This window comes from Archocentrus centrarchus, chromosome 4 (assembly GCF_007364275.1).
Source record: "Archocentrus centrarchus isolate MPI-CPG fArcCen1 chromosome 4, fArcCen1, whole genome shotgun sequence".
NCBI classification, from domain to species: Eukaryota; Metazoa; Chordata; class Actinopteri; order Cichliformes; family Cichlidae; genus Archocentrus; species Archocentrus centrarchus.
Genome location: NC_044349.1, coordinates 24,687,914 through 24,714,713, shown reverse-complemented (window position 1 = coordinate 24,714,713; position 26,800 = coordinate 24,687,914). Strand labels below are relative to the sequence as shown.

The window sequence follows — 26,800 nt, the reverse complement described above, 5'->3', positions numbered from 1 at the left end:
GAAGCTACATGATTGCTTTTGCTCTTAAGTCTTATGTTCATTTGATTCTCCTCCTTACTTTTATTTTTATTTTTTCTTACAGCCAATCCTTAAAAAAATCTGAGACATAGTGCATATTCAGACAGTGAACGCCACTCTGAAGGCCTAATTACTGCCTCTGGGATGCCTTTGGACTTCTCCATGGGATTCAAGAAAAGAAGGACCACAGCTGTGCTGCTTTTTTCCAGATTCATGCAGTACAGGTTAAAGCCTGAAGTCCTGATCAGGCAAGGAGGCCCTCCATCAATAACCTCCCACTCTCCATTTCCCTCTCTCCATTTCACTCTATCTCGCACCCTCCATCTCATTTCTTAATCTTTACAACTCAGTGATTCAAATACCTTTCCTCCTACTTCTCATTCCATTTTGCAGTCTCCAAGTCTTCTTTTTGACCCATCCCCACCTACTCCTCTCTCTCTCCCCACCCTCTCTCTCTCTCATCCACACATCTTCATCATTTTCTCTCCCTTTTCCATTTTCTCTTTTTTGCCTCCAATCTCACTTCACAGAGCCACCTCCTGTCTGAGAACTTGGAGAAAGCACATTAAAGGATGCATACTGGCTAAACCTGCCGAGCAGCGTGACTCTAAATTGGATCCTCTAAAACTTGCCTCTTGCATGTGTGCCACAGCTGCGCAGGGAACCCCAAGGCCTGACAAGAGTTAAAGACCAAGCAGTCTCTATGCACAGCACAGTCACTTTGTCTCACGCGCAGACATTCATACACACACATATACACACAGAAATGCAAAGCTCTTCACTGTGCCAACAAACTCTGTAAACAACAACACAACCCAATGTGTCCCTACAAGCCCTTCACAGGTTTATGATGCAGCCTTGCAATGGTTTGGGGGGTTGTGGTGGAAGTGGGAGATTGAGGGGAATTTAGTGTTTCACCTAAATGTGAGCTTGCTGCCTGGAAGACATCAAGTATACTGTTTTACTCTGAATTATTAAAAGCTGCCTCTTATTGCAGCTTGGATTGAAATAGTTTAGATGCCAGAGACTATAGCTGTTGGCATGAAACTATATAATTTATATTCCCAGCTATTCTGCAGCCGTCTAGCTTATTGTTATTTTTCTATATGAAAGGCTGTAAGGCTGCCAATGATGGACCACTTAAAATAAGTGTCAGGTGAACTCTAAGTTTGATAAAACTAAAAAAAAAAAAAAAAGCTTGCAGAATCCTAACAAAAAAGAATATGCCTACGTGCTTGATCTTGCCACTGCTAGCTCAGCTATATCGAGTGTCCGGGTATTCTGCGGGGCAGACGACAGAAGCCTTCACCAGCACCGATCACCCTGACACTGGCTCCCTGAGCGAGCTCTACCGACAACCCTCCTCTGCAATGCAAATAACCACTTCCACATGAGCAGAACCATCACTAGCACTCCCCATACACTTGTATTCCATGTCATTATCCCTGGAGACTCACACACATGCCGTTCTTCTCATCTACCCAATGCCTCATGCTGCTACCCTTATCTGTGATGAGAAGGGGGCTGGGGCTTAAAACAAATCGGTCTGGCTCATGCATTCATAGCCATGATAGAGGGCTGCCACAGGCTTTTTTCTACTCATACCTCCTGTCAGTCACACTCCTCTCCTTGCCCTCCAGCCATGTGTACTGTATATCATTAGTCCTGATTTTTTTGCTGACAAATGCTGGCTGTCGTGCTGTGCAGCCCCCTTACCCTCTCTCTGTGGACACTACACCAAAGCATGGCAGGATGTGCCTTACAAATGAGTTCTCTCTGGTTCCAACACATGCAAGTGTGCCATTTTAATGCGTATATGGACAGTACACACACAGACATCCAAACACACTCCTACATACAGGGGAATAAATGTTTTAACATTGAAAGTATGACTTAAAGCTGTCTGTGTGACCCTGTGGCACCTTCTCCCTCCTCTCCTCTTTTCTCAATATTTCAACTGTTCTGTCACTTTATCCCCCTCTAATCTCTCACACACTCCTCCTCATCCTGCTCTCTCTCCCAAAGGCACAAGGTCCACCAAGTGAGACGTCAGCCCCGATTAGCCACATCGAGTTGATGTGTTTTAAGTGTGTCCTTCATTATTGAGTAATGTGAAATATTCTCAGCCATGCATGTTTTTGCCTCCAAAGTGGTCATTTTGTCTATTTGGATATCCAATTTTTGTGAGCTAATCATTATTCCCATCTATTTCAACATGCATGCAAGGACACACACTCACACTGCAACACATACACACCCTTCTATTTGGGGCCATAGCTTATGATCCACGCGCATACCCCTGCGTTTTTTTTTTCCCCCTTTGTGTCTGCAGGCAGCATCACACCTGTACAAGCTTCTACAGGGACTCGTAGATTGATTGTCACTCAGTATCTGGGCCTTGCCTCTTGCAAGGCTCTGCACAGCCATGCCCACAAGCCTGGAATAAAACCAGACTCATGTGGTTCAGATCCACTGGTACAGGTGATGCTTTCACAGTGCCAAATCGGCATTAGGTCATCACAACTACACAGCATAAAAAAATTGACCAAACCGGTGCATGCTACAGTAGTCAGGTATACAAGCAGTGATATTCAAACTGAAAAACAAACCTACAGTGACACATACGCCCCCACCCCCATTGGACACAAAACCCAGCTCTATAACCCAGATGAGCTGTGTCACATGATTGTGTCTCACAGGCAGGCGGGTAAGCAGTCTCCAGCCAAAACTAAAAAAAAAATGGGTTAAACAGGCTAAAAATATCAAAAACATTAATAATTCAGTTTTTTTGCTAACCTGTACCTCAGAAAAAAATAGCACACTTCATGCTGTGAAGTGGCTTAATGGGAAGGGTTTGCTGTGGATTCTTTTGGTAGAGACAAAGTTAGCAGCGAGCATTAGGAGGGGCCACATTGTCATCACTGCTAATGTCACAGATGGGGTCAGAAAACGTTCATGGGTAACTCAGAGGTAGTTCTTAAATCTTTTAAACCTTGGTAAGGGATTAGCTTTAAATTTCCCAACAAGAGGTAAAATGTCATTTTTGGCTGTCAATATAATAAAGAAATAAATAACATAATGTGTTTTTGCCCTGGCAGTCTACCCTTATATTCATTTACTTTTGTGCATAATTCTTAAATGCAACAAATATTTGGCACTTTTAAAAGTTCATATCTGGGGTATGGGTGGTCAGTGCATATAAGCACTATATATACTGTAATGGCATGAAATTTCATGATAAAACACATTTTCATTGTTTCAGTTGGTGTTCTTTATTCTTCAAAGGTAGGTGCAGAGTGCAGATCCAGCCTTTTTTTTTTAAATACTCCCCTGACGAGAAGAAGGGTTCTCCAAATATGTAGCTAATCTACCGCACAGAAAATCAAGATGAACAAAGGAGAGGTGTTCGTGCTTGTGTGTGTGTGTGTGTGTTATGTGTTTGTGCTAAATGGGTACCAAAGGACCAACAATGGGAGAAGGAAAGCAAGGCAGAAGGAGGAACGCAAGCAACATCACAGTTACCCTGTGTATCTCCATGTGTATGCATGTGTATGTTTTAAGGATATTCAGTTCCTCTGGGGGCACTCTAGTACAACAGCTCTTTACTGCATAAATTACATGAATATACTTTTACAACAGAGGTACACACATTCTATATAAACTAGATCTGTTCTGTTGCGCTCACATGCTGGTACAGTTTGGGAATGTTGTTACATGCCATATACCACAGTGCAACTAATAATAAGTACATAAAAAATGTTTGCTCAAACGTGCGCTAACTTAAAAACTTTTCACTAGCAGGAACCACATCCTGATTTTCAAATATGACATATGATATGGATCTGAGGCTGCGGTTTGGGAAAGGCATCAGTGAGGACCAGCAACGGTTCCCAAGACAGGCAGATCCTCATATACCAATAAGAGGTACGAGAAATGAGAAGGGGGGAGGGGTGGTGGGACACAAAAATGAGAAAAAACCGCCTGTAGTGCAGGAAGGCGTATACGATCAAAAAAACAGAAGGGGAGCATATAAGGTGTGGTCCCATTCCTGAAATTCAGATAAATAATTTTCAATTTATACCACATGAACAGGACAGATTGCAAACATAAACCCATTAAAGAACTAATATCTATAATGTCAATATTCTCATTTCACTATAAATTTGGCTCTTTTTATAAACTCCAGAACTTCGCAGCATATATCCCTGTATAATTCATAAATCAGAAAAAAAAATTAAAGATCATCTCCATGCCCTTTCCAACATATTCTCCAATATTATCTTCTCCCTGAAAATGTACACACACATGCATACAAACGCAGATTCCAGTTACCCAAAGGCTAAATTCTAACGAGTCCCCTTTCCCTGACTACAAGGTCTCCAGTCCTGCCAGCACCGATTGGCTTCATGCTGACCAGTCTGCTCTATACCACCCCCACCCTCACCCACTCAACACAGGCACATACAGTACATACACAATCATCCAGTACACTACATTTATCTACAGATGGGTGACAAATTAAAGGAAAACCCTACATTAGGCATCTTAAGCTGTTTTCACACATGAACTCAGGTCAGTATATTTTCCAAAGTTAAACCTTCTCACATGTAGCACACAGCAGGAAAGCAGGAAGCAGTCCATTTCAGAGATGTTTGCACCACTGGAAATACTCAGTGTGGATTAGACAAGGCGGATACCTGGACAGAGTATGCAGGAGGCATAACTCCCAAAAACTAGCAGTGAATGTGTTGGAATATTAGCTGTGCTTTTTAAATACTGGCACACTCTGACATCACACAGACTTTGTACTGCAGAACTGGCTGTGCAACGACAGGTTGGGATCTGATCTAACTGTATCTTTGTGTTCTCACAAGCAGTTCTACTGGGCCACCGCATGCCACTGGAACAGCATTGATGTTCCCTATAATTGATCCTAGAAGTCACTGGGACTCTACTGGAGTGTATTATTCAATCACATTTTGGTAAAAACAAAATTTAAAAAATTTAAAAAACCACCTCCTATAGGTGTTCATTTGGGTTCACATCTGCTGCTTGTGAAAGGCACAGCATATTCTGGAAGAGAACATTCCCATCAGAACAGACATGTTTCATCATAAGTTAAAGTAGAGCAGTCAACACAATCTTCTTTAGATTTGCAGAGAGCATTTCCTCTACAGGGGCACGTGGCCCAAAACCATGTCAGCAAAACACAGCTACCAAATCCCCTCACTGTAGGGTCAAGGGTTCATATTTTTTTTGTTGTCACCCATCCGTACATGCTACATAGTGTAGCGCTGAATTATTCAGCCATTGCAGCAGGCAGGCAGCACACAGCAAGGCTTGGCTGTAGATAATAAACAGGTGGATCGCATGCATTAGTAAGTATAGGTGAATATGTTATGTGTGTATCTGTGTATATATGAGTATGAATAAAACTCAGTGAAGTAAAGAGAGGCCATTTGCAGCATGTTGAAGAATAGTTCCATGGCATACCAGCCTCATTTCCACAGTACCAGCTCAGCCACTCTCCACAATATAGCCATGCTCTGCTTCTCACTCCTCTCTCATCCTGTTATGGTTCAGGTGAGCACCGGCATATACGCACAATTACGCATACAAACAAATGCAAAGTCACACAGATATAGAAACAGACTGCATCCATGTGCACTCACATAGAAGACTAATAGTGCAGGTACATATAAAGCAAAGGGCACAGCCCAACGGTGAGAGAGCAGAAGAGACAGAAATGGAGACAGAGGAAAGCAATTGAGAGGGAGGATGTCTACTAGTGTTGACATTGCAGGAGGCTACATGTGTGTGCCGGAGCATAATCTTCCCTCTGCTCTCATTGGGTTTTTAATGCGGGTGCTATTTCCATAAACCTGCCTCCTGAATCACTGCCAGCCGCTTACACTACCCCCAGGTTGAGCTGTACTAATACTAGGACTAAATGCATGAAGCAAACATATTTTCCACCAGTGCCTCTGCAGGACAATCACTGTTATACACAGTGCTAGCTCAACAACAACAAAAAAAAGGGATGGTAGCATGATTTGTTCTATGCTACAGTAAGTAGACTTGCTACTGTGGCTGAGATTATTTCTTGGATCTGTTGGATTTGAAGAGTTGCAGTGAGAGGACAGAGTTTTAGGAGAGTGGGGGAGGTGGAGGATGGCGACAGGGAGGGGGATGGGTGGGTGGAAAGTGTGAGGGATGCAGGATTTTGTCATGATGCTAAGCTGGGAGGAGTAAATCTCCTGTGGACTTGTGTAGAGAGCTGTGAAACTCAAGCATACTCACCATTTGCTGTAGAAAGAGCAACAAAGGGTCATCAGAAAACATTTTAGTGGCCATCAGGGGATATTTATATTTTACTTGGCTAGGAATAAAAAGACTGATAGCACATGCTTGAATAGTCACTCACAAAAACTCTGGTTTGGTATGTGTTACCAAAATAAATGCAGCAGAGGAGAACGAAGTAGCCCACAAATATATTCAAGACTCACTGTCACTGGAGGTATGTGATCACGGCACCCTGCCATGTGCGCATGTTTTTCGTCCCACCTTTATACATTGCTATCTGTATATACACAGAGCTGGCTGCAGTGCAAAGCCAGCTTACCACATGTACACAAACACACACGACTAATAGAGCCAAGCAGCACACACCTGGTAAACTGTCAGAGCTTCTCCTATTCTGTGGCCAAACTTATGTCAGGCACTCGTGTCCCTGAGGTTCCCATCACACTTCACTGCAGGAATCTATATTCCAGTCCAGTACACTTCCATTAGGCCATACTGTTCCTTTCAGCAGCTAATGTGTAACAGGGGGACACAGATAATAACATCCAAGAACACTAGCACTTCTTCCTATTAATGGTTGTGTGTGTTTGTTTACGAGTCAGAGAGTGTTTAGATGTGAGATATGAATAAGTCATAATTATAATTTTTAAAGCTAAAACAGTCGTGGTCAATAATGATTGTAATAACATTCTGCACTCTTCTCTCTTCCTTTGTTTGCAGAGTAAATTTTTCCTGCACAGGAACTATGTTCAAACACAAACACAATGGAATCAAAAAATCCATGTACTGGAAGTGATAACAAGACAAAAGCTAGGTTATGTGAAAATTTCACAAAATGTTAAAAACTAATTTTGACCATGAGTAACTACTAGCGCAACAAAAACACATGGCTAAGTGTTTTGAATAATAAAGCCTTTCTATAGTGCCCATTGTGAATTTGGTCAGCTCTACAGTTTGTGTCAGTTCTTTGGCCTTTTCTCCAAAGCCCACACAGGCTTGCTACCCTTGTAGTCAACCCTAAAGTCTAATTATCTCTGAATAAGAAACTAGCAACTGGTTTCAAAATCAAACTGGAATAAAAATATCCTACAAGTTGCACGTTTCAGGTCAGTTTGCCTTGCCCCTCTCAACACGAAAAGCAAAGAAAAAGTCAGAGATTCTGCACTTTGCTCAAGGACATTACAACATACAGAGTTGGAATTATACACTTTCAAAATTCAAAACAGTTCATCTCATGAAATTCAAGTATGTGACTGCTGGTGTCCACGTCTATGCTGTCATGTGTGTATGAGAGGGTGCTTGTTTGTCGGACCAGCTTGAGGCGTAGAAAAGCTAGTTAGGTGGTACAATTTTCATACAAGGTACTTTTCATTTGCAAAAAGTAAAGTCCAGCAGGATTTTGGTTGTTTGGCATTAATTCTGATCCTGGCATTTAAAGTAGCACATATGGATGGGTAACCACACCGGTCAAAGTGAAAGGCAAGAGAGCAGAGATGTAGGGGATAATGACAAAATGCAGACGTTAATACCTCATAACCCATCTCTGGAGAATTCCTAGTTTACATTAATTATACCATAGCCCCTGGCAAACTGCATATCAAGCAGGATTTTGCAAACAAACAACTGGCATATCTACTTACCATCAAGCAGTGAAGCAACAGGGGTCATATCGCAAAAGATTTAAGAGCCGGGAGGCTCAAGAGAGGACGATAAAAGCCATGGGATGCAGACAGTTGTCAAAAACACACTGAAGCATAAATTATTATGTTCTATAATGTAAATGAAAGTTACACTTTCTAAACTTGGCCGTCTGCATATCACATAGGAAGTTTAGGGACACTGGCATGCTACAAAAGTTGTGTGTAGCTAGTGTTTTACCTATAGGTTGTTGGAGTATACAGCACACACTGCCTATGTTTCCATGGACCACTGGTGTGTGTGTGTGTGAGTGAAGTTGAAGGGAAGAGTAAAGCAGCCTCAGCCTGACACCCATCAGCGCCTGCCTGTTACATTTCTATGGCACGCTTTGTCTCAAGGAGAGCAGCAGCAGTGGAGCAGTGGGGGGGGGGGAGACAGAAAGATGTGGGATGGACAGGATTGGGTGGAGTAAAGGGGAAATCAGCAGGAGGGATAAAGTAGGAATGAAAGGTACAAGAAAAGGGTTTTATTTCTCACATGTGATACACGGCAACTTCAGCAGAATGAATGTGAACGTGAGAGTGTGTGTGTGTGTGTGTGTGTGTGTGTGTGTGTGTGTGTGTGTGTGTGTGTGTGTGTGTGTGTGTGTGTGTGTGTGTGCAAGCACGAAGGGAGAAACTTTCAGAGTCTATGTGAAAAAAAATACAGTGCCAGACTAAGTTTGCTAAATTTCTAAATACTGGCTGTACGATCATAAAATTTTATTATTTTGTTAGTATTAACTGTGGCTGTTTATAGGACTCCATTAAGAAGACTGTTAAACCTTACTGAGCCCTGGTGATTTGGAGGTCTGCTCTTCGCTTAGAACAAAGGGGCATGAGCGCTCATATCTCTCATTTATACATTCAGCCACATCTTCTATTTAATCCCAATGGTACGTGAGCTCTTATGGATGCCCCTCCAGGTTCTCAAGGGAAGAGTTATTAATGACTATGAGACATGGGAGGAAAAACTCAGTGGAAAGCCAAACTGCTGACAAAATCAGCAAAGACTCAAATCTGCCTTTTGTAACACAGCTGAACAGAGTTACAACCTCTCATGAAGACATCTTCTGGCATTATGTGTAAGAAGTTTTGTGTCCTCTCTTTTTAGCTTCTGTCCTATTATACAAATGCAGAGGGAAAAAGGAACAGAACAATGGCTTCTAGCCTCATGCGTAGCTAATTTGCAGGATAAACTATACAGCTTGTTTTTCCAGAAAGTCACCAGAGAAACATTTGAAATTGGTAGCTGTGTTCGCGTGCTTAATCTCAGACATATGCCTTTTGTCTGAATTTCTCAGGCTTTTTGTCTTCTATCAGGAAGGGTGTTGGAAGTGTATGTGCGTGTCTGTGTTTTCCCTGGCATAGTTTGATGTGAAGCTACAGTGCCTCTGTTGGTTGTCACTTCTACCCACCCCTGTTTTATTATTGTCTCTCTAGCTGTTTTCACATATGGATTCTGGACAGTGTTGGAAGAATCAGGCGGGGGCTCTGTCCAAAGTTGCCCACACGGAGCACAACAGAGAAGAGAGTCTGCCTCAGTCCTATTCTGACTACTAGAAATATTTGGTGATGAGGGTATTGCCTGGCTAGAACACACAGAAGGCAGGACACATGACACAATGTTGACTTGCTGACACTGAATCCACTGCTGGAACATCAGTAAGGTTTCTCACATGAAGCTTGGTCAGATTTCTAAAAAAAAAAAAAACTCAGGGCTGCAGACTTTTGTTTTTGCCTGAACACTTACAGAAACTCACACAAAAACTTTGCGCTGATGCATCCATACATATGCACAAAAAAAATTGCTATTAGTAAAACTAATTACATAAGTAGAAATGTGGGCAAATACTATCTCACTAAATAAAAAATTAAATTAAAACCTACCCTTTGTTTCATGTTGTCTTTTTGACTTTCCAGAAATGCAGAGCTTTCTATTTCTATGTCATTCTATGCTATTACTTCAAAAGTATGAGGCAGAGTGGGTCTGATCAATGCTGACAATATCCCCTAGAGAACAGACACATGAAAAAGTTTAAACTGGGCCTTCAAAAGGCTGAGCCATTGATTGAATTGCTTTCTAAAGTGTTTTTCATCTCTGACACTATACAAGGAGAATTCCGGCTGATGTGAAGTCGGGTGCAGATGGCATGGCTGACCATCATAAACAGAAAAGAAAGAGGGTGAAAAGTGGTGAGGAGAGAGACAAACACTTACCCCTGGCAGTGTTTTCTGTTCATGCAGGGCATTCTGGGCTTTTATGGCCGACTCTCGGGCGCAGTAGGTGAGAAATGCACAACCTGCAACAGAGGTGCAGCACATATAGATGACATTACATTACACAAAGATTAAAGTCAGAACAATACTTGCACATAAATAATGTACACAATACAAAATGGCACAGCCATTTGAAAGAAATATCATCTAAGGAAAGTAGTACATTAATGAGAATGAACTGAAGGAATTGGACAATTACCAAGTACTTAACACAATTAAAGAACCAATTCTGTGTTGAAGGGTCTCCAGAGTTACTGAAAACACAAAACCCATTGCAAACATCTCTTACAATAAACAGAGCAAGTTAATAGAAACAGGCAGCCATGCAAGACACAAGGCAACATGTAGACAATTTTTGATGGTGGCTAGGGGAGAAAGGAGAGAAAAAGGCAACAAAAAAAAGTAGGAGATGCAAGGAGCATTATTTGGATGAACAGCTAGGCCTGCCCAGTTTCCCCAAACCTAGTGCCATGTCCTGTTCAAAGCTCTTAGCAGCCTGGCCAGTGTCCTCACCCTGAATGGCTGTGACAACGGCGGAGACAAAAGAAACAGGACTACAGGGGAGTATTGAGTGGGGCAGAAAAGGGGATGTAATAGTTTAGAGATCGTCAAAGGAAGAAGAGGTTGCCAAAAAGAAAAAAGCAAAGACAGGCCGTGTTAAAACTCTCTTGGGTTGATGCCTAACTATGAGACTCAAAGTATGCCACCATGTATGCGCACACACATTCATCTAGAACCAAAGCATACACACATCTGTGGAATTAAGAGAAGAGAAGAGAAGAGAAGAGAAGAGAAGAGAAGAGAAGAGAAGAGAAGAGAAGAGAAGAGAAGAGAAGAGAAGAGAAGAGAAGAGAAGAGAAGAGAAGAGAAGAGAAGAGAAGAGAAGAGAAGAGAGCAGATGGAGAAATGAGGCAATCATTTTTCCCCCTGACTATCTGAATAAATAGATTTGCTTGTGTTCTATTAATGAGGTTCATATGGGTTAGCATGCATCATATTTCTGCCACTCTGAATATGCTTTATTAGCAGCCGCTGCATTTTGGATCTCATTTCAACAGCCAAATATATTCAGTGGGTGGTGATGTATTAAGAGTTTTTATACAGACAATATTTCAATCTGTTTTTCTTGTTTCAGATGGGATCACTTTTACCCATCCATGCACCATTTTTTTTTTTTGTGCCTTACCACAAGCATACATGCAGCCACATGTACAGTATTTGCAGTTTTACTGACACTTGCACTACGGCTGTTTCTCCACTGTCACCTCTGCAGTGCTGCATCAAACTGAAGGGTTAAAATACCACAAAACTGATCTACTGGTTGACTTGGAACTCTTTGTGTTTATATGGCTGTATATGCACTGACCCTCATGACAATGTTTAACCACCATAGTCCAAATGATGTTCATGAATTTTCTTCTACACAACCATGCATTTCAGCATAAGAAACACAGAGAAGCAATGTGTATCGAGGGTTGTGGTCTGTGAAGTCACTGACAGTAGAAATGGTGACGTGGTGCCTCTCCTGTCCCAGTACCCCGAAACTAATCATTTTAAATTGCAACCCCCAATTAAATCACTCAGCCACTCTCACTGCTGTCTAATTCACCACTGCTCACTTGCTTCAACCCGTGACGCAATGCCAAGACTGTAAAATGTTGTTGTTCTGGGGTTTTGTTGTTTGCTTGTTTGTCTCTTAAATGGGTGAGGTTAATAGAAGGGAATGGCTCCATTTTGGTTGTTGTTTTTCTCTCTTTTTTTACTCTCTCTGGGCTTGTTGTTGGTTTACTTGACAAATTCTTGCCCCATCTCTGAATAAGAAACAAGTATTTTGCATTACAATCACAAATGCGATTTATTTGTTAATGTGTAATGCATAGGGCATTGAGAATAAATTAATAGCAACCACAACACTGGCAAACAAAAGAGAAACATGAACTCCATTTAAATGTGATTCTGTGCTCTTTAATGTATGGCTTAATAAGAATTTGCAGGCCACAGGCGAAAAAGCTTTAACAACTCCATAATTGGAATCCAAACACGTACAAATTGCCAGTGCTGTGTTGCATACCAAGTGCAAAAGTGTGAGTGGGGGGGAGCATGATGAAATTGTTTGAAACACAACAAAAAGCCACTGTAATCAGAGCCTGCTGACACAGCAGTGGGGGAAGCCTTCCCACTGTGAGGAGATGATCCTCTGCATCATCTGACGAAAACTTAAAACAGCTTTGTCTAAAACATTGATTTCAGCTCCAAAGAGAAGAAACTCCTCTTCTTTTCTCTTCCCGCTTCTCCTCTCTTCTTTCCCAGCCTCTCATCCCCATCAGCAGCTCCCTGTGTCTGGTCTCCGATTTCTTAATGATATATTTTTAAGTGGGGTGCATGTGTACTGGGAAATAAGGCTGAGTCTTTCCATCTCCTCTGCACTGAATTGGCATGTAATTAAAGAGTGTTACATAGAAGAGAGAGAGGGAATGAGCGGGGCAGAGGGAGAACGGGAGACAGTAAGTAAAAAGTGCATTCCCGCTCAGTTGTAGCACTCGCGTGTGTGTCCATGGGGTCTGTGAGACACATGTGAGCCACGTCTTGCTCTGCCATCCGGACTGATTTCCATTTCTGAAGTCCTTCAAAAGTACACATAATTTTTCTCCTGGAGTGTAAAGAATAAGAAGTGACTAAAATGTAGAAACACTAAAAATCTGCACACACCTAAATTAATACAATTTTTAAAAGGATAAATATTACTTAGACTACTGTAGGGCTGTCTGCAAAATTTGCTTCCTTTGCCAGCTTTATCTATTTTACTTTTTCAGTACCCACTGCTGTAAAAATGTTTCTGTTTTAAATCAGTCAGCCAGAAATAAGCAGCATTAAACTGACTAGTGTTGCTTCCTTTGCAAACTGTTGTTCCTTATTGGCTGTTTAAAAGAATAATTACTGGTTATTGCTGATGCTATTGGCATTAAAATTGTGCACTAAGAAAATTCCCCCCAAAAAACCTTTGGGAATTTTTTTTTTCTTGCAAATTTCTGCCTTTATTATCTTAGAGAAAATTCAAGTTTGCTCTCATAAATCTGACTTCAGTCTCAGTAAATACGCACTTTTTTTTTTCCTGTCAAGTCTGCAGCTTTGATTTGGAAATATGTCTTTTATATTTTCTTTTGTTTTGTTTAACTCCCTTGGCAAATTTAAGCCTAATGCCCTAATGCACAAAATTGTATTTGGTGCATATTTGAGATGATGTATAATATCTGTGTTGTGCTTTCAGGAAGATTAGCCTCCCATCTTCCATATAAAATGAATAATTTCTCCGTTTGGTACATTTCTGTCCTTTTTTTGAAAAGCATTTAAAATTCAAGGTTTGTTTTTAAAATCACATGCCCAGTATATCCACTAGCAACATTAATAGACTTATTACCCATTCCCATGTAAACGTCATGTGTGTCTATCACTTACCTTTGTCTGCCTTGATGTCAAAATCTAGTGTCATAGTCATGTCTGACTGAATGAATGCATTAGCATTTATAAACCATACTGTAAACAATGGCTCACCACTTGTTTTGGATCAAAAAGGATTTCTTTCATGTATTTTACATTTCCAGTTTCCCCTAATTGGTATCTTGAATAAGTAGTTTGTATTTCCCAGCTCACAAAGTGTTGCTTCTCAAAGACAGTCTTGATCCTTTGACTTCCAAGAGCTCCTAAATTTGAACAATGTGCCCTTCTTTTTTGTTTTTTGTTTTCTATTATTATTTTACTTTTCTCATAATTTGTCATTTCTGAAGAATTTGTCTTTGAGTCTGGGACTTTTTTCTTTTCTCCTAAGTGTTTGTCTCCATTTTTGTCACAATCTCAGCATTTAGTGATAATGATAAGGTAATAACAATTCCAGTATGAACATAAAGAGGCTCATTTGCACTACCACTCTGATAACTGCTGGTAAAGCTAAATATGAAAAACCTACTTTTACATAGACACTGGGCATAAAATGTGTACTGCAGAATCGTCAAATATGAATGCAATTCCTTGGAGACAGGGCTGGTTTAGGCCACAACCTCTCTCTTTAAACTCCTCCTTTCATACCCTTTTTGCTCCCTTTTCTCCATCTCCTTGCCCCAGAGGAGCCAAGCTGCCCCAGTGTAATGAAAAAGTGTGAACTTGCTCTCACTGTGGCATTTCCTTGGCCAGAAAATGTGAAGGTAGCAGAAACCGAGCCAATCCTGGCACCAGCCTTGTCTGCTCGCTCACACATCATTTGCACTCTTTGGAAAATGCTATCACTGTGGCTAGATTACTTGCTTACTTCATTTACTACCATGTGGGGCTCTAGGGGAGCTGATAGCCTTTCAGAGGGGTTGGAAACTGAAACACACATCCTCAGCGTGGATGCAACTTGATTATAACCTGAATCATTGAAAGTATGTGTGGTAGGAGGTTCTATTGCACAGATTGACCACAAAGGGGGTAATCAATCTGGTCTCATAGAATCTTTTACTTCATATAATTATTTCGTCATCTTTGAAAAAAAGCACCCTTTCATTTGGTCACACACAACAATCATGTCAATCCTTACAATGAATGAAGAAAGACAGCAAGTTAAATAAAGAAGAACAGCTGGACTTGGTAGGGACTTTTCAAAATAGTTCCAGTCATTTTTGCTGCCCCACCTTATTGGGCCCATAATGATAACTTTTAAAAAAAAAAAAAAAAACAGTAGCCTAGTTAAACCTGTAAACCTTAATTACATCAGACATTAATCTTATAGAGCACCAGAAACTATGCACGGTACACATCTCCTGATCCTGAATCTGGTTACACTCTTCCATCATTCCTTCATCAATAACTGTAACCCTTCATCTCTGCTGAATCCAGCTCCAAATCCTTTTCCATTTCCCCTTTCATTACCCCTCCCATCACACCTTTGCCATGAGCAGTAGACTGGGGGAGGATGAACACTGCAGAGCACTGAGGAGCATCGGTGTCTATCATGAAGGCAAGAAATAGCCCCTGCACTCTCTGTGGTATCCTCTCTGACCCCTGAGTAGAAGACCTCAGCCATTGATTTGTTGCTACTTGCTCACACAGACTACACTAGCGTCCAAGAAGTGGTCAAACAGATCCATAGTCAGAACCTCCCAAAGGGTTTTGTGTTGTGTGTCTGTTTACATGTGCATGTGTATTCATTCATGTATCTGGGTGTACATGTGACAAAATGTATAATATATATGCTTTGTTATGGTGTGGAGTGCATTGTCTAATGAATGTGACAAATGCAATAAATTCTTTCTGAAACGCTCAGTATTTGTGTCATGATCAATGCAGGGGCACAGAAGCCATCACAACAATGCAAAGAGATACTGTGTACTGATACCTTCACAGACACTTGCTACAATAACATGCTTGTATTGCTTTACTGTAAGTGGTGCTTAAAGCAATAGATAGATAGATAGATAGATAGATAGATAGATAGATAGATAGATAGATAGATAGATAGATAGATAGATAGATAGATAGATAGATAGATAGATAGATAGATAGATAGATAGATAGATAGATAGATAGATAGATAGATAGATAGATAGATATTAACGATAATATGACATGGTTGACTAGGCAATATTAGGATTTGATGCCCCATCAAATGCTTCTATGCCAAAATAAGTGGATGGATAGGTAGGCTACCACCAGTGTTTTTGGTAGTTAAAAAATGCAACTCTAATTTGTTTATGGGAAACTTCACACATTCAAATTTATTTTAAAATTCAGAAAAGGTATCAAATGTTTATGAGCATTAATATAAAAAACATACCAAAGGATATAATAGAGCTTGGACCTCAAACTTAGTTCAAACTGTTTCTCTATAGAAAAGTACATATTGCCATTGCCACTGTTGCAACATGTGGGCAAATGTGCTTCCACTTTGGGAACACTCATATTTATCCTGCTGCTGTATGTTACCCTATTAAGTTTATTTTTATTTATTAATAAATGCAAAGGAAAGTGTAAAATTAGGAGAGGTAACCGTGTCAGTGTGTTACATGATGCACTTAAAGGGACATGGGTTACAAAAGACTCCAACAATCAGTTGTAAGCATAAACACAATGACAGCTGGCAGCAGGGCAATTGAATTTCACAGGGAGCCTGGGAAAAGGAACCTAATAAATTCTTAATTATCTAAATAATTATCTACATTATATTGCCTATAAAGTATAGTAGTGCCTACTGTGGATGTCCGTTGTATATCTGATGTGCATGTTGGTAACAGCTACATTTGATTGGATACTACCAGCATATTAGCATTGAAATGGAATATTACTTCCTTATAAAGTTCTTAGGATAATGCTGTTTGGCAGCAGATGCAGGTTTTGTAGGTGACATGACAGATTGCAACCGCCAGCCCATCCCCAGAGCTGGCCAGAACTCCCAGTATTTGGCTGGATAACACTTATGATACAGCACTTTGGCATCCTCCACTGTTCAGAAGCCTTTAAAGTAAGCCTTGACTTTTGTAGACTATCTGGGTACTTCATCCCTCTTTTGCTATTAAAGCCATGGTCCGATCTATAAATAGTAGTCCGGTGCCCTGCATCCCTGATGAGCAAGCTAATTGACACTGTTAATGGATAGAGTTTCACAGAGCTGTAAATAATGTGTAGGTTCACACTTACTGCCTCCTGCCGTGTTACTTCTGGGAGGGCAACAAGAGTTTACCTGCCAAGTCCCGTCTTTCCAGCCTGTTGTCCCTCCTTCCCTCCCTGAGCCAAGTCTGCTCCGGTCAAGGGATTTACAGAAATCAATAACTCTCTGTGCGTCCACCCCACCCCCACCCCCAAGCAAAAAAGCCAGAAAACTGCATCCTCTTCATGTACTTTAACAACCTCTTGAAAGAGGAAAACAGGAGCACAAGAAAGAAAATCATAAAATCACTTTCATTTTGGCCCGCACCATTTGCATTTAAAGTCTCCCTTAATGTATGGCATATTTGATGCAAAATTACTAAATATGTATGTCCTCTGTCGAAAAGTAAAAGGCATTTAAACCTCTGAGACAGCTCAATTGATCATAGCAAAGCCACAATCATAGATGACTGGCAGCTGCAAACTGACTATGGACTAAGAGACAGATCAGGTTCTCAGTCACTTTGATTTTACAAATTGAAAGGTACCTTTAAAGACATCGCTTCAAACACACAGAGGTTGCTTGGATGGACTGTTTGAAAGAGGGATGAGAAAGACAGACATGAGGAAAGCAAAAAAACGCCACTTGGCAAAACCCTTCACAAATTCATTCTCCATCGTTATACTACTCTACACAGGCAACCTAATGAGAAAATACAATACCAGATGAGAAATATTTAATTTGTTCCATATTTCAGGAATTGTTAGTATAAAGTAACTATGAAATATCTCCTATGCTGTGTCTGTCCTTGTGGCAGCAGAGCTGGATCAGTCTGTTAGAGAAGTTGCTCCACTGCATGTCCAGGAAGTGGTGCAGGAGGTTTATCCATGATGGATAATATGTTTGTTCAGTTACCTCCACTTGACCACCACCATGCACGCCTTTATAACGAAACTGGCAATGAGTACTCTTTTTTTATAGTTCATGTTAATATAATGTGTTATATTCCAAAGGCTTATTTTCACTTACACCCTGCTTACCAAAAATATAATTTGTGTCCTTGTCCTAACTTTTATTTATTTATTTCATATCACCACTGCAGCTGGTGGAGACTAATAATTAACACTAATGATGTGACTAACAAGCAGACACCAGGGTGTTAATTGCCAGAATGTACTGTATATAACCACGATAGATAGATAGATAGATAGATAGATAGATAGATAGATAGATAGATAGATAGATAGATAGATAGATAGATAGATAGATAGATAGATAGATAGATAGATAGATAGATAGATAGATAGATAGATAGATAGATAGATAGATAGATAGATAGATAGATAGATAGATAGATAGATAGATAGATAGATAGATAGATAGATAGATAGATAGATAGAGCTGAACTGAACATAAATAGCAGTGAAAACCAATATGAGAACCCACAAGCTTTTTTTAATTAAGCCAGATCAACCATTGTACAGTGAACCACTGATTGGATGCCATTTTGGAACTCATATAAAGTCCATATACTCTGCTTATTCAACAAAATTAATATTTGATCATCAGAAAAGTAACACAAATTCTGTCTCTCATCTTTCTATTCGGCACTATCTGGCATACAATTTGCTTGTATCACACAAAACCTCACTACAAAGCCTCTGACCAGTTTATGTCACTGGCAACAGAGCACAGAGACCGTTGGCTACAGCATCACTCCTTAAGTGAGAAAGATAGATGGAAGGAGTGAGGAGAGAGATGGCTGAGCGATGGAAGGGATGGGGTGTGAGAGGAGGCATGGAAAGGCGCTGGAAATGAGGGGGAGATGTCCGTGCAGCCGCCCACAGATGCTCCCTCTGTCTCTCCCTCATTCTCTCCCTCCTTTAGAGAACAGTATGGGAGCAGTCTTTTGGGGAGGCTGGCAGGCAATCAGTGATGTCATGCCAGCAGTGCAGTGATGGCAGCTTAACCTATTTTCGGAAATACCACTGAATATCTATTTATAACCATGCTGAGCAGCATGTATCTTCACACATCCCTCATGGACTTGAGCATTCTTAAACATTTTCCAAACTAAACTGTGTCTTCCTTAAATTTTAGGAATTGGTTAGTATCTGTGGAAAACAAGGTCTGCTAATAGGTCTACATATCCCCACTTAGGGTGGCAAACTATCATATTATTCATGCTGTCAAAATACTAAAATTTTTAGTAGAATATATTTTGTCATTAATTATAAACAGCTTTGTTATTTTTGCTTACATTACAGTCATAAAACTGGAAATCACATCTTGACAGCATAGAATTAACATTACAAATCGGAGTAGTGGTATTGAATTACATATTACTAGTGTTACTAGAGGGATTCTCTCACGTCAGCAGCTTTCAGGTGATTATTTTATCTGCCAAGCTTGGCCTCTGCTCCTCCTCAATCCATCCAATCCACTGTTGCCCAAACGGCAAACAGCCTGTCAGAGGCATCTTCCATGTCCCAAGCTGAGCCATCACTCTACTCTCTCAGTGCCTTAGGATAAAAGCTGCCATTTGTTTCTGCATCTCTGACAAACACTTCGTCTTTTCCCCTCCACTTATCCATCTGTCCATACATTCATTGTTCTGTGCCATGTGTCTGTCTGTCATTTGCCTTGTGGGCCCCGCTTCATACATGTGCCATCCCAACCAAGCAATTCCTCTCTGTCTCACCGGGTTGTATGACAGTGGAGGATTAGGTGAGAAAAGTAAGTCATATCCACAAAGCTTTGTGTTCACATGCACTCTCAGGCAGATACATGTACGACATAAATACATTGTTCATTCACACCAATATCAAGGGCTCAACTATTTGGCAATCAGAGAAATGTGACAGCTTGACTAATCTGTGATTGTTTTTTGGCCAAAACATGGGGGCTAGCCAGCCCTCCAAGGGCACGGTACTATAAGGCAAGACAAATAACTTATTATTTTCCAGGCTTGTACCGGGCTTTATCGCATGAGTTCTCCTGAACCATTCCAAAATGGAGAGGGATTATCACAAAACATTGCATTAAAATCTCCTCTCTCCCCTCTCCCTTGTTATTTCATTTTCCTTCTAAAATGAATCTGTGCCCAGCCAGGCTCAAACACAACATTAAAGAGCTCGTGCTATTCTAACAGAAACCACCCCCCACCCCCCCTTCACGTTCCCTCCCTTTTTCCCCCTCTGTGCCTTTATAACCCCACCCACCCCTTCATAAGAGTACACTCTGCTCTGTAGGCAATGGCACTCTGCAAAGCTACCCATACAAAATAGATAGGCTTCTATCTCCTTCTATTTACACTAAGAAAATAGCTGTGACCTTTGAGCCTGAACAAGAAGTCAGCACGCTTCTGCCAACTCTACCTTTAGAAATGTGTCTGCAAAACACCAAAAATCATTTAGCTCAAAAATATTCAGTATTATAAAATGCCATTGGCACATCAAAGTAAAGTTTCCGAACAGATTTATTAATTAAATCTGTCTCTTCATATTATATATATATATATATATATATATATATATATATATATATATATATATATATATATATATATATATATATATATATATATAATACAGTTGCAATGCATAAATGATGCACAAGCATCATCCCATACACTGAAGAAGAAGAAGAAGAAGAAGAAACAGCCTTTATTGTCCCACAGAGGGGAAATTTGGGTGTAACAGCAGCCGCAGTTATTATAAATATAAATAAAGATATAATAATTTACACTGCTAACCATTGGCCAGTCATGTGAAGTTGTTTTTGTTATTTTATTTATTTGAATGTAATTAACAGGATCAGGATTAGTCAATACTAGCAGTAGTGATCTGAGGATGCAATATAATTTTCTGTTATTGGTCTGTTAAATACAAATTGCTCTGGTTCAAGAGTCAAACACATGCTGTCCAGCTGAGTGGACATGTTTGTAACTCCATGAAAAATAGGTTCATAAACAAAATTTGAATTGTGTTGTTTTTTGTTTGTTTTTTTATGCCTAAAGAGGAATAAAAACACTAAGAAAAAAAAAAAAATCTTGACAGAGGTTCTCATAATTGATGCATGAAAGGGTTAATGAAATACCAAAGTGATATAGGTTTCATTAATGAGTCAGACTTCACTGCCCATTTTCCCATCTTTGTTCCTTTTCTGGGCACCCATTTAGAGCAAACATATCCCACAAAGGTCATGTTATAACAGCACTTCCAACAAACTGAAGGTATAATATACTGCAAGCAATAATGAATGCTGCATTGATGTAAGAAATCAGTCCATCTGAAAGGCTCTCCTGGGCAGGCATTAACGGAGGGAGAAGTGATAACAGTCAGGTGAGCCTGGTGAGCAGATACAAACCTCCAGCAGAGCGCAGCTTTGTTGCCATCTAAGATTGCCACTCTGCTTGGGAAACCAACAGAAAAGAGCAGAAGAGTAAGGGAGGCAGCACTCCTCATCCTGAAGTCAAGGCCCATAGCGCCTGTCAGTACCCGTTGAGCTGTTGCATCTTTTATGAGGAAAGCCCTGTTGCTTATTACAATATTTACAGACGTTTAAAGATTTTGAGGAGAGTGTTGTTACTGCATTAGCTTGGCTCGGTGGCCTTCGCTCACTAGACTCTGACAGGAGACTTTATTCTAGATTTGTTAAATCGAATCACTGCACAAAACTGCAAGGAGACTGAGAATTGTTTTCCAGGTGACTCGGAGGTCACAAACGTAGCTGGAATGGAGTGTATTTCTTCCTTGGGCATTTATGAAATTGGTTAATTTCATTAGTAAACAGGCAATAATGTCAAAAGGAATAAGCTACACTGCTGTCTATTAAGTTTGTAAAATTAACACAGCATGTTGTCTCTGTACCATCCATGTCATATCTACAGCTCCGTTTAAGGGTGTAAGCGAATTTATCCCATCTGTTTCCTCAGGGGGGGATGCTGTCCTACAGCAGTGCTGTGATCTTTGACACTTTCCATAAGGCGCACACAATATGGAGATGTGTGGATGTACTCACACTTCCATAATATCAAAGGAAGAAAGTAGCTTCAAAAACCAAAAATTGATTTAATCAGTTCTTTTCCCTTAAAGCTCCAACTTTATAAAGGAAAGTCTTGTAAAAGTGTATAGTTTTTGTTGGACGGATAGTATTCCAGTCTGCTTCTTTATTCTTTAAGGGGGCATCTCACAGAGAAACCCTATCCATCAGACTGGTTCAGAAAAGGAAAAAAAAAATAAAAACTCGAATAAATATTTCATTAGATTATTCTGTGATTTAATGTGCTTCTGCTTGCTGCGGTCTACAGCAATATCTCCATTTATAAATGCATTAACACAGTGATACCCAACACAAGCTTAATATTGATATCTGGGCAGCCTTGCCCAGCAGATCGGAGCAACATGGGGATTGTTTTGTCTATGTGTCTGTCTGTTATGGTGAATTACATATTCTCTCTCTGATTTGAGCGCACTGTGGAAACTCACATGATATAATCTATCCAAAAGGACAGCACTTTTAATTTGGAGAAATAAATGAAACAAGCAGTATAGGAAACAACATAGCAGGCATACAGCAGCCAGAACAAATAAAAGGAACGCTGGTTCTGCATATATGTATGTGCATACATGTATAAATGTTTGTTCTGCATGAGATAGTTGAAGCTAATTAGAGCCAAAGGGAGAAGTTTTCACAGTCTGTGATAAATTCAACATCAGGAAATCCTCTACCTATTAATACCAATTGGGCGACAATAATTGGCAGGCCATCGACAGCGTGGGCAGAATTAATCATTTGAAGAGGCAGGCTAGACTGAATTTTTAATTGGCAGAGGCAGCCACTGTTTATGGAGGCAACCAGCTGATCACCCAAGAGACTGCTGCTTCAGACAATGCACATTTGCTAATCCTCTTGAGTCAAGTTATTATGGCCATGCATTATTATCACGCTTTACAAACTAATTCCATGTTTTCCCTCATGGATTACCAAGGGGAAAAACAGTTGCATAAGAAAAGAGGAAATAAACACAGTGAGCACAATGTGGATGAAATGAAAATCCCAAAAAAATCCAAATGACAGAACAAGTGCAATGGCTACAAATAATAGTGTGTGTGTGTGTGTGTGTGTGTGTGTGTGTGTGTGTGTGTGTGTGTGTGTGTGTGTGTGTGTGTGTATGTGTGTGCGCGCGCATGTTCCTCTGTCCATCAATCTCTTTGTTAGTATGAATGCGCCACTTTGAGGGTGCTTGCCCAGTGTTTCCATCAGGATGCATACCCCATAATCCTTTTCTGCTTAATAACGTGATTAACTATAAAATAACCTCATCAAGGATCATTGAAACATTAGAGTTTGATTTTGTATTGTTAATTGTGCAACGAGGCTTCATTACATCCTAAGTCATTTAATTTGACATTCAAACTATGCTTATCTAAAATTAATTAGTTGTTTGTACGTAAAAATTAAGGGTAAATAATGACTTGAGAAGTGAATTTGGAATTACATTTTCATCATTTCTGCTCAATCAGAAAGACGGCATAATCTCGCTGCATTTAAATTAAATGTTTTTGATTTTTTTTTTTTTAATAAAGTGCAAAAAGAAATCATAATTGATAATGAAGAGACATAAAGGTTCACTGGATATTTTTTATGGGATTTCACTTTGTTGAAAGGCTTTTTTGAAAGGTTTGTTTTGCATTTCAAACTGAAAAGGGAACTGAGGAGGATGATCATACAGAGGCTCACTGAAAGCAAGCAGTACATCTCAATTACAGATTTTCCCACTTCTTTTACTTTACCACTAGGGTAAGAATGATGTAATATATTGATGATAGTAAAGTACTATGAGGAAATCTGACAGAAACATTTTCTCTTGAATAACAATGTAGTTAAGCACCTTTTCACTATGTTAAGTGAAAAATTATTACTAATTATGAGATATTCTATTTTTGGCCTATATGTAATTATGTCAGATTTTTCACTCGAATTATACATCTACCAAAGATCAGTCTTCTCTATATGAAATGAAAATGTGCTATGTTTATGCTATATGTATAAAAGCCTAAATTGTCTTTTCCCTGATAGCACGATGAGGTGACAATCACTGAGGAGCCAAATACTGCAATCATTACACCACAGGGAAATGACATTTTAGTATTTGCATGAACACAAGCACCAAACACACATACAAGTGAATGCCAAATGAGTGCTATACTGAAAACAATGAGTTCCTTTCTACAGACTGAACAACATTAACTTTAGGACCTTTGTGAAATATGAGGCAAATGTTATCTTAATATACTGTAATTGTAGTTCGGTTTGAAACCTTCACAAACTTTTGTGCCCAACATAAAGACTCGGTTTAATTATTTTGCAGGAGTGGTGGATAACCTTTGTAACAGAAACAAATTTAATATGTTTTGATGGTAACTTGATGCGTGGCATGACAGGGTTTGTAATGTTTACTGTCATACACTGTCATTTGTCTTTTCTAAATGTCACTGTAATAAAAGGCTTATCTCCTGTGCTTACATCCTTCACACATCTACATCTGCTCTGCAAAATGAAGAATCCGTGTGTGTGTGTGTGTGTGTGTGTGTGTGTGTGTGTGTGTGTGTGTGTGTGTGTGGGTGTGTGTGTGTGTGTGTGTGTGTGTGTGTGTGTGTGTGTGTGTGTGTGTGTGTGTGTGTGTGTTTTTGACAAAATGAAGGTTTAGGTCAAGGCTACTGTATGCTGTTGTTTGTGACTTCTGAGGCAGCAATGAAATCACATATTAAACTATAAATGTTCTCCAAATTCATTAATATGCAATAGCCCTTGGCATTATTACCGTGGATCATGAATATGGCGTTGCGAACTTTGTTACCAGTGCATTGGCCTCACTATTGCAACTGTCATTACAGTGAAACTAAGAGTCTTTATAACCAGGAAAGTCTGAATGTCACTGATCAGTTAAACCAGTGTAGCTCTCAGGTTGTGTTTTTTGTTGTTGTTGTTTTGTTTTGTTTTTTCGGGTAAAACCTGGCTACGTGCAAACAGCTAAATTAAAGGTTGGGTGAGCGTTCACGGGTCTTGACGATGACGATGACAATGATGACGATGACGTCTGCACTGCTTGAATCGAGGGGATGGGGGGGCATGTATTGTGAAATGCTTTTCCCACCCAGGCAGTGATCTATATTCTTGCTAACCAACTTCATTATGGAAGATGGAAGTTGTCACTGTATGTACAGTGAGCTGAGAGGATTTACACCCTCTGCTTCCATTTCTGCAGAAGCAGCGCAGCATCACTGCCCGCTCTCCGTGGCGACGTCCGTCATCTTGTGACAGTTCTTGCGCCCTTTGGAGACATTGTAGAATTGAACTGATTTCGCTGTGTCGCCTTTGCACCCAGCCCGCTCGATTCACACATGGGGAGATGTTAAAGAAAGCATATGGATGAATAAATGATGCCGCCCCTCCGCAAAAGATGGGACTGGCAAGAGTAGGCTATTGAAAAATGCATCCTTCCCGAGCGCCTCTGCCCCACTTAGGAGCGTGTTAAGAAAACACTCACATGCAGTAAAATAAAGAATCATTCCTGGTGTTCAAAGCACTCAAAATGTTTGCAGATCTTCCTTTTTGCGATAATATAGCATACTGAATTCTCAGGATGGAAATACAAAAGCTCGTGGAATCATCACTAAATGATAATTACTAGAAAAGCTAAAAACTTGCCTTACACACAAAAACAACTGGGGCAATATTCCTAAATACTGTATGGAAATACAAGCAATGATAAGCATGATAATACAGATCATTTGGAGGGTGGGCTAACAAATTTGCTCGATTAAGCCTGATTAGGCATAAAAATAAAAGTGGCAAATTTCTGCATTTCACTACAAATCAGTTCAAAAGGCACAGATACTAATAAGCAGTTATTAAGCTTCATATGGGCCTCGCAGCCATTTGAGGGGCGACACATTACCTTTGTGCATGCCGGTGTATCGGTCCTTGAGAACTGTCAGTTCGTGGATTTTCCCAAACTGTTCAAACAGGGGTTTCAGGTCTTTTTCTTCCAAGTTCCGCGGTATCTGCCCGATAAACAGTTTAATGGCATCTTGGTCTTTCATGTTGCCGCTCTCCGGATGAATTGAAATGGGTTCTGACCCGTTCATGGGTTTCGGAAATGTGATCTGAGGGTACTGGTGCTGATGTGGGATAAGTAGTAGTGGTTGTTGGGTCGGTGGTGCCCCCGGTCCGGTGAAAACCAGGCTGGAGTGAGAGGGCTGGGGCTGCTGTGGATGGTGCTGCCTTCTTGTTTCAGTCTGAGTGAATCTGGCCATTCTGAGCTGGGAGCAGAGTGGATAATAATGACAACACACACACACACTGTGAGAGAGCAAGCACTCAGCTGGAAACCAGGCTGACTTTCTATCCGACACACAACACACACGCACACATAACGAGGAAGAGGGGGTTGATATTGGCGAAATAAGCGCGCAGAAGCGATATCAGACACTATGGAGCGACACCCAGTGGTGTTTATGTGGTGTTTCAAGTCAGGAAAGACATCTTTCGGCTGGTCCCTTTAGGGGTCGCCACAGTGGATCATCTGCCTCCATCTCACACTCTTCCTATCATCTTCCTCTGTCACACCAACCCTCTGTATGTCCTCTTTCACTACATCCATGAATCTTCTCTGAGGTCTTTGACTTTTCCTCTTGCCTGACAGCTCCATATTCAACATCCTTTGTCCAATATATTCACTATCCCTCCTTTGCACGTGTCCAAACCATCTCAGCCTTGCTTCTCAAACTTTCTCTCAAAGCTGCTCAACCAGAGCTGTTCTTCTGATGTTCTCATTTCTAATCCCATCCATCTGGGTCATGCCCAATGAAAATCTCAACAGCTTCAGTTCTGCCAC

The 26,800-nt window shown here is 40.4% G+C and overlaps 1 protein-coding gene across 5 annotated transcripts in view; it reads right to left on the bottom strand.

Moving 5' to 3' along the window:
• celf5a (cugbp, Elav-like family member 5a) overlaps nucleotides 1-26,219 on the bottom strand; it is a 174,574-nt gene extending 148,355 nt beyond the window's left edge. For all 5 annotated transcript variants that reach the window (XM_030726977.1, XM_030726979.1, XM_030726981.1 and 2 more), the window contains exons 1-2: nucleotides 25,862-26,219; nucleotides 10,218-10,300 (exon numbers count right to left, since the gene is read on the bottom strand). In XM_030726977.1, the coding sequence (XP_030582837.1) occupies nucleotides 10,218-10,300; nucleotides 25,862-26,219 (441 nt within the window). The remainder of the gene's footprint in view (nucleotides 1-10,217; nucleotides 10,301-25,861) is intronic.
• Nucleotides 26,220-26,800: the final 581 nt, after the last annotated feature.